This window comes from Antrostomus carolinensis, unplaced genomic scaffold (genome assembly GCF_000700745.2).
Source record: "Antrostomus carolinensis isolate BGI_N321 unplaced genomic scaffold, ASM70074v2 scaffold33673, whole genome shotgun sequence".
Classification (NCBI taxonomy): domain Eukaryota; kingdom Metazoa; phylum Chordata; class Aves; order Caprimulgiformes; family Caprimulgidae; genus Antrostomus; species Antrostomus carolinensis.
In genome coordinates, this window is record NW_010307817.1 from 13580 (window position 1) to 23075 (window position 9496).

General features: G+C 38.0%; 1 protein-coding gene across 1 annotated transcript; it reads right to left on the reverse strand.

The window, feature by feature from the left end:
• Window positions 1-2522: 2522 nt before the first annotated feature.
• LOC104523110 (serine/threonine-protein kinase Sgk3) lies at window positions 2523-9218 on the reverse strand (the record flags this gene model as incomplete). Its single annotated transcript, XM_010165580.1, has 7 exons — window positions 2523-3294; window positions 4271-4360; window positions 5460-5615; window positions 6422-6517; window positions 8652-8738; window positions 8852-8888; window positions 9106-9218. Coding segments are annotated over 7 exons (750 nt in total), but the record flags the coding sequence as incomplete, so codon positions are not given.
• Between the last annotated feature and the right edge of the window lie 278 nt (window positions 9219-9496).

Here is a 9496-nt window from a genome sequence, read left to right on the forward strand (position 1 = left end):
AAGCGCGGCCGTTACCCACGCACAGCGGCACAGGCACCGCCACTTCTGGGGGACTGTGACCCCTGAGGCACACGGCTGCTGGGGGTGCGGCCTGGCCAGGTCGCTAGAAAAGGGGCACGCGCTGCCCATAGTAAGTACTAAAAGACAACACATTTGTAAAACCCTTTTCTCTTTTATATTAATAAATATTGCATACTGAACTGCTGGCTTTAGCATGCCAGCCATCTGCAAACTTACCTCCCAGGACAGCACCTCCAAACTGTCTTTTTTTCTGTTGTATTTCAGTTCATGTTGTTACAACTGCTGCGCACCTCAGTCAGTCCGTCTTCTTGCCTCTCTCTCTTCCCAGGCCAAAAGACTGGCGAGCACAAAGGCAGCAGCACCCTTCCTCTGCTTCCATAGTGGCAGGAGAGATCTGCCCCTCCTGGGGTTCAGCTGCACCTCTCTAGAACAAGGGGAAGAACAATCCCCTTTTGTTATGGGCAGGCGAAAACCCCGGCATGAGTCACAGAAACACAAATTTTACCTCCCTTCATTATGTATCTCCCAAAACAGGAAGGGAGTACCACAGGTGGTTCCTGTGTAGGTTCTTCAGCAATCTCCTGTCTAAGCTTTACCACAACTAGTGCTTCAGACTTCACTTTTCAGCTCGGCGTGGGTGAAAGGGCTACTACACTCTGAACATGGCCAACTGACTTTGAAAACCAGCATCATGAAATGCAGAGATGCAGGACAAGAGCACCAGATGCAGAAGTATTGCGAGGCTTTACTGCTTGATGTTGTACAGAGTCTGTTATCTTTAGAAGTCCTGATCTGACAGAGGCATTTCACAATATGAACTTACAATAGAAGAAACAAAGTGGACTTAAGTATTGCAAGTGATAAACGCATTCACACTTCATCAAAAAGGCAGAGCCTGCTGAAGGAAAAAGCTTAATAAGCAAAAGAAAAAAAAAGAAATAAACCCTGAATTTATGACAAAAAAAGACAAAACAAAACCCCTCACCCAGTCAGCTAGGTACAGACATAATGGAAATACAAGACGAAGAAACGAAAAGGAGTGCTAGCTCCCACAGCCACAACTTCTGAAGTATCTCCTCATCTCCCTACCGTACTGCACTTCCTTGCTGCTGAGAAGCAGAAAGTAGCTACAGTATGTGCTTCCTTGCCATAAAGAGAAGGTAGTTACAGTAGCCCACAGTCATTTCAGGAGTACAGAGAGTAAAAACTCAGTATGAGAATCCTTTCTTACAATCACTTTCTGCTTTCCAGTCCATCAAAGATGTGTGTTTAAATAAATAAATAAAGGATGAGGCTGTTGCTTCCACATGGTTGTAACTGCAAGAACAGGATTCATGTAGTCGTTGGTTGTCCTGAGCAGCTGCACAGCTATTTCCAAAGAGCGACACTACAGAAAATGAGCTCCAAGCTGCCACTCCACTTCCACAAAGAACACAGTTTCTTCCTCCCTTTCCATGCCAATATCAATTCTTACTTTTATCTAGCTACTCCTTCCAACACCTCACATTGCAACTACTCAGCATCACTTAAGCACTATGCAGGAGATGGTGCTATAGGAGATACTTGAGATAAGCAAGGAATCCTGTTTTAGTTTCCACTTGTCTAATGTTTCATTGTTGACATAACATTAATTTCAAAATAATCACAATTGGTACACTTGTTTCTCCAATATTCCCCATTTTTAACTGATGTTGATGCAATATAGATAGTATTTCTCTTAGCTAGTTCTTATTTTGTCAAAAAAATAGATTATTTAGATATTGAAATTTAGCTGACATTTGACTCTGGCTACTAATCAGTATCTTATCAGACTTCTCTCAAATCAAGGCATTTAACTGAATGTATTTATGAACAAAAAACACGGAACATTTTGAAGTAACAGACAAAAATAAGTTGTTATTTACAAGTAATATATATAATAAAACTACTACTGTGATAGGCCTTTATACATTGTAACTGCAGTCAATTTTTGCATTGTTTAAAAAAATTTCCTTAAACAGAAATTGTTCAGAATTATCAGTCTGTCCATACACATGTATGTTATGAGAAATACAACAGCTTTTCACATTTTAAAAATATCAGCGTAATTTACATTTTTTCCCCCTAATATCAAGTGAAGATTTAAAAATGGTGCAAATTGAAATGCAAAGACAAGTAGCTATGAATGCCGAAATACAATCAATTTGGAACATATTAGTGTTTCAAACTATAAACCTGTGAGAAAATCCCTAATATTTGGCATGATCCCCTCACCACCCAACCTCAAAAGGTCAAAGCAAGATAGTATTTTTAAGTAACAGTGATTATTGCATATTATATCTTTGGAAAAGCAGAGTTTTAACCAAAAATATTTTAAATGTAGTTGAAATATAGACCTATTTATCTCAAGGAGGAAAGAAGAGTGGAACACATGATCAGAAATGTTAGCAAATCAATCCAGTTAATTTGTTCCAACCTTGCTTTCAGTAATCCCCCATACCTCAGACAATCCCGTGGGGGGAATGGGTACTTCAGCAAGTGCAAGAGCAACAATCCAGTTCTACATGACCAACTTCTCACCCTGTAGAAGTCCTTTAAGAATCTTGGTCTTAACTTATATTAACACCTCATTTAAATGCTGACAGGTAAATTAACATATATTTCGAACTGATATAACAGGGAAACGTTTACCTTTTTTAAACCAGGATATACAAAAGACAATTTGCATAGTTACAATTCAAGCACAAAGTCACTGTAAATAGGTACAAAAGCATTTATAAATTTACTAAATTTGTTGCTGTTTGTGCCAGCCAAATCTTACATAGGTATGAATGTAAACTTGAAGGGATTGAGAACAGTCAGTGTTTTTGCTTAAAAAAATATGTAAAGAACGCTTTTTAAAGGTTTTTAAAAATATTTTCTGCAGCAGGAACAAACAGTTCAAACCCCAAAGAAAGCCATCCAAAATGCCCACATTTCTCCCATACAGCAGAGAAAGTTTGTTCATAGGTTTCAAACCTGCACACAAAATGAGGCACTGGTTACGCTATTTTGGAATGTGTCCATAACCCTAATATTTCAGTTCACTCCAGGACTTCCAAAACACTGTCAGCTTCTAACTTCCTAGGAAAACATATCTTCAGAAGGTGGTGCATAAGAAAATCCAACAAATGCATCATCTGCCTCTAGGACACTGGCATTAACAATGTTGTAATCAGAAGAAACGCAAACCGAGTATGGAACCATTTCTTCTGTAAACACTGCATCAAAATTCCCAATATCATCTGGTCCAACCTAGAGAACAGAAAGATCTGTCAGCTGCCATACTAATACTGTGTTTTAAACTTGTATTTGTCCTTGAGATTTCAAATTTAACTCTTGAGTCTATCTATTTTATTTCATTCTTTCCTATTTAAGTACAGGATATTTAGAGAGCCACGCCACAAAACAGTTATTAAAAGCCTGCTTGTTTCTTTTAGGCTGGAGTTCAGGCCAAAGCCTTTATGATCTGATAAACCTAAGAAATATGTAGAAATGTCTCTTTCTTAAAATGACCATTAGAGAGATGCAAAAACTAACAAACTCCCCCCACCCCCAAACCCCCCAAAACAATCAAACAAAAACCTAAAACCCACCAAAAAAATCCCCCGAACCACACCAAATTCTCTTTTACTCCTTTTCCATCGGTGTTAAATTCTAGCAACACTACTGTTGTTATGATAGATCAGCTTCCCAGTAACACACTTAAGAACTAAAGCACAGTAATATTTAATGACAGAGAGAAGAGAAAAGACAGCAAATGCATCTTCACCAAAGAGACACAGACTGAACAAAAGGCGATGCTCTGACACGACTTTAGGAAGGACTTTCATCCTCCATCTCAGATTTTTGGACAAGCAGTCACAGGCTGACATGGTTTAAACGGATGGAAGGATAAAGAAAACCTGCAACTAAGGCTTAGTAACTACAAAAAAGTGAGAAATCAGTCTTTTGGAAAGTCTTGAAATAAAGAAGCTATCTGTATTTTCTTCTCTGGTCTTCATACCCCACAGAAATTTACAGTGCTTTGACAGGAATGAGCAGAGGAAACAGTGATATGTCAAAGTGAGGTTGAAGTAAAAAGATAATATCACTGCTCAAAAGTGTGACTGCTCAAAGGCCAGCTGGCACCGGAGGGTTCCCATTCTGAAACCAGTATTTTTTGCAAATAGATGAGCCCTCAAAGGCAGAAATTTGATGGATATGAACTAAAACAGCACCAGGCACCTACCACATTAGGATTAAATGGTGGTGGAATCTTCTTCTGAAGGAGATCAGTCCAGCTGAGAGATTCAAAGAATGGGTGCTTTTGAATTTCAAGCTGCAGTAAGGAATAAAGATTTTAGATATTTCAGAAACCCACCCTGTGCATTATAGTAAATGCTACTTCAGACTGCATGCACATAAAGAAGTCAAATCCTTCATCAGTTTATTTATTCACGTTTTACTTTGCAATAAAAGCTGTAGTGAGTAAAAACAGCAATTAAAATTTGTTAGTTTGCCTCTACAAGCTGGTTTCCTTTTAAGATAATATTTTCTGCTTTTAAGCCTTTAAAATCAACCACCTTCAACAAGTCTACCACAGAGCAAGAATGGTTTCCCTCAATATCTCTGCTCCTGCCTCAAAGTTTTGTTACTTTTTGTAAAGCAGATGATTGCCTGAGAAGTGTTGGCTTCAACAACTCTGCATTATGCTTTCTAGTTACGAAGCAGCAAACAGCTGTGCTAAATGCTACCAGCCTTCTGTCTTGTTCCACACTGCGAGAAAGTACAATGTCACAGTCTCAATGCTCTGTTACAAGGTCAACTGACTACCTGACATTAAGGCTGCAAAGAGAAGACTAAGAAGATCTCACAATTAATGGACGGAAGTAGTCCTTCTAGATTATTCCTCACTGCACAGCTCTGAAGACATCTACACTTTCTCACACCACCTTCTTGCAAACAAGTGTTTGTTGTTGCACTGGGAAAACAATTGCCATGACTCTAAGGATTAAAAAAAGAGCTGCTGTTTGCATGGTACTAGTGTTCCTCTTTATCTGAGGACTGCTTTTGCTGTAGTTCGTTACCAGAAAACAGCCTTTTCTTTTGATTATTTCCCAGTTTCACTACGAACAGTGAAACCTACCTAGTGCACCTCAGTGACTACTACACCAGGAATTGTGTTTCCTTTGCTGGCAGGTACAGCAGCAGCCAAGCTCAAAATGTTTGTATCCCATTACAATCGTCTCTCTCCTATCCCAAATAACTTTCAGGGACTGACAACACTGGGGTCTTTAATGAAGAAATAAAAAGGAGGAAAGAGAAACAGACATAACAGAGTAATCTCTATCTCCAACCATTAAACCTGTGCTCTGCACATACATTTGTTGATGTCCCTTTAAGTGAAGTAGGGTTTAATAAATTAGGACATTACGTACAAAATCCTCCCTTGCTCCAAGTCTGCTTTGCCGATCCTTCTCCAAAAGTTCTTCCAGAATAGACCAGGCTGTTAGACTGATTCCTGGGCGCAAAACTAAGGGTTTATGTAGAATATTCTCATACATCTCGGCAACATCACGGCAGTAGAAAGGAGGCTGAAAAAATAATAAGAGTTATACATTAATTTGAAGCCACGTGCAAAATTTTTTTCACGCATACAGATCAGTAAATGATTGCATAAGAAAAACAAACTGCTAGCAGCGAGGAAATCTACCTCTTCTTATGCACTGCTCAGTTCTAATTCAATCACCAGTGCCAGATTTTTACACTTGATGGCTTCCGCACCCACCTCCTCCTCTCCTAACATGTTCTCACACTCATAAGTAGCCACAAATGCCATCCAGCTTCAAAGCTCCCACTGAACTTGCCTCTGCCCTATTTAAGGTCCTAGAGGAGGCGATAAAACTCAAGAAAACTAACAGAACAGACTGTTACTGGAGTGATTACCTATGACAAGAAGAAGTATAGTAAGATTTTTTTGTTTTAATGCTGCATCGAGAAGTGGAAATGCTAGGAGATACTCTGGGAGACCTAAGTAAAAGTCTTTTTAATTTCATTTATTCCAGAATTTGGCAAAATTCCACTTATAAGCTGTGGGTTTTTTATTGTGTATTATCACTGTTGATTCAGTTTACTCTAATATTCCCTCAAAGTGATGACTTGTCTGAAAAGTTGATGTCCAGCAGTTCACTGGAAACCAAAGTTTTAGACATCAAGACAATGCAAAATCCAAGGGAGGAAAAAAAACAGGTGCTACGTTAAGTATAAGGCAAACTGTTCATCTATTTAAGCGCAAAATTTTAGTATTTTGCAAAAGTTAGTATCTTTAACAACACTCAGGGTTACTTCACATAAAGGAGGAGGGGAAGCAACCCTTGCTCCCCACATATTAAGTACATACCAGCCCATAAAGCATTTCATAAAGAACTGCACCAAGGCACCACCAGTCTACTGTGTTGTCATAGGGCTGCTTTTTAATGACTTCTGGTGCAAGATACTAAAATAAAGAAAAAAAAATATTTTAGAGCATTAGGCTAGCAAGAATAAAACCTAGGTTTCAGTCACATCACAGTACATATCTTCAGGAAAAGTTGCTTCATAGCCATTGTGAGACTGCTAAGTATTTACCTTGTCCTTCAACAAACCTGGCAAATACTTCATCACCACCTGGTCATTTACGAGGTAGGACAGCTGTTTTTCCAACTGAAACAATACTTTCCCCACACTATTGTTTTGCCAAACTATTTTGCCACCTCTATTATGAAACTTTTTTTACATTTCAGATAGGTTGCTGCACTGTTGCAGAGGCTACATCTCTCAGCAAGGTGGCTACTAGCCATGCCTATTCTGCTATCCTTAGCCTGTATGCTCCCCATCCAGTACATAATGATGGAAGATCTTAAATCTGCTTCAAATCTATCATTACTGAGAAATTGTACGACCTATATTAAGTTTCACTGTAAATCTTGATGAGGACGAGTTGTGAGTTGCTAAATTTGAAATTCTTGTCACATAGGTATCACTTGACTGATTTGTGATAAACTTCTGATACCATCAAACACTGAATGACAATGCTAACTGGTTTCCATCTGCCCTGCAAGAAATCTACTCAATATTTTAGAGTTTACTAACACTACAGCACAAGGACAGCCACTTCATAATACGAAACTACACACAACAGAGAACTACTATGGCTGGATTATCATCATCTCAGCCCTCATCTACAGCACACAGTTTCTAAGCTCTCAAAACAAAAAGATGCTCACTTCTGTAACTCTAGTATCAAGTTCTGAAATTTAATTTACAAATAGACGACAGCATTATCAGACAAGGCACAGACTGAAATTCACACTTTAATTATATCAGTCTTTCTCAAACTTTCTATATATGTGAATGGCCTGTAATTCATTTGTCCATAGATGACCCTGCCAAAAGCACGAAAAGCAGCTGAAGTATTTTGAACTCAACTACTTAAGCTTTTTTTTAATCTTTCACAATCTCCTTTGAGCCTTTTAGGTGTTGGAACTTGCCAAGTCATTAAACTCAGTGTTCAGAAACACCAAAAAGATCATTACACTTTTAGCAGAATCATGAAAAATTTGAATCTAAACCTTGGATTAGAAAGGTTAATACACAACTGCTATGTTTAGTCTTGATGTTTTGTAAGAACTCATACAAAGCAACAGCATTAGCATCCTCGTACGTTGCAATTCATGCAAGTCCAAGGTAAATGTGAAGACTAAGCCTCTGAACGTGAGGAAAAAACCCACAGATTTTCTCAAACAGATCCAGAGTTACCAGTGTTCTAAATATTGTCCTTTGAACTTTCAAAAATATTCAACAAATATTGTTTCAGCTCACGTTTACCACTCAGCTTTATGGATTCCTACCCTGATTATAAATAAGATAAGCTATCACGTGTTGTCACCTGCTGTGGTTTTGGTTCGGTTCTTTTTTTTTTTTCTTGAGTTAAAATGTTTCAGCTAAATGTTGCTCCTCACTCACCCTTTACTACCTTCAAAAGCCTTTTCTCTAATTTAAAGTATGTTTATCAAATTATCAAAGCCACTAATCCTGGCATTTTAGTGAATCCCTCATGTGTTCAAGACTTCCAGATTCTGAGTTTTCCAGCCTAGTTTTCTTAGTAAAAAGAGACAACAGAGTTGAATAATCTCAGTCATCAAGTTCAGTTTCACACGCATGTAAAATCCGCTCAAGAATCATACATATTAAGTCCTTACAAACGTACTAAAAATCAGTAGCAGAATATGAGAAGTAGATTCATATTGGCAAATCTGTTGCAGCTGTTACACAGGCTAACTGTCCTATGTCTAGCCAGCAGTTAGGAGACATGGGAAGAACTGAATGTTTGAAAAGGGCTGAAAAAAAGGAGGGAGGGAGAGGTAAATTATGCAGATGTGAGTAGTAAGCAGGAGACACTGCATATTAGCAAAGGATAAAGAGCAGATCTGCAGGAAGCTCGTCTTTGGTTTGTCTCATGGAAGAGCTTGTTGAAATAATGCAAGTCTCCAGCAGCACAAAATGGAATATTCGATCTTCCAGTTACACAAATATTAATAGTCAACAGTCATTAATTACTAGCCAAAAAACCACAAAAGTTGTCAACATACTTCTGGTGTCCCACAAAAAGTTGCAGTGGTATCAGAACTTGCAATCCCTTCTTTACAAAGTCCAAAGTCCGTCAACACAACATGACCCTGTTTAAGGAAGAGTGGTATTTTAAAAACAGAACATGGTCAACATGAGGACACACACAAGTGTCAATTTTGTGAGAGAACACAGAAAATAAAAAATAATGTTGCATACTTACTAGTGAATCTAGGAGAATGTTTTCTGGTTTTAAATCCCTATTTAAAAAAAAAAAAATTGTATTAATTCAAAACAGCCATCACTATTACAAGAGCTTCAGAGGCAATGACTTTTATTCTTCAGCTGAAAGCTTCAAGTTTTGGTTAAATTGTTATGTTTGAGTTTCCCATAAAATTATTTCATGTAGTGGGTTTTATTCAGTAATTTGTCCTACTCTAAACTTCTGCAGGACAAGGATACATTTCAGAAACTTACCTGTACACTATATTTATGGAGTGTAAGTAGCCCAGTGCACTGGCTATTTCAGCAGCATAAAATCTGGCTCTGTGCTCAGGAAAGGAACGTTCTCTTTGTAAGTGAAAGAACAGCTGTAAATATGCAAATAGTAAATAAGAACATACACAAAAACACAGGTTAATAATGTGTAATTTTAACAGTAAAAAGTAATTTTGTTTAGCTGTCCACTTTATTTTTTTTAAATGTAAAATGGAATGTAATTTGTTTTGCTGCGTGACTTTGCCATTCCTTTACTCACTTGCTTTCATCTCTTTTGTAGCTCAGAAACAGATAGGCAACTCAAACAAAAACATTCCCCTAAAACCAAGACAAGTCAAAAGGAACTAAGTAAACCACTAAGCTGTTAACA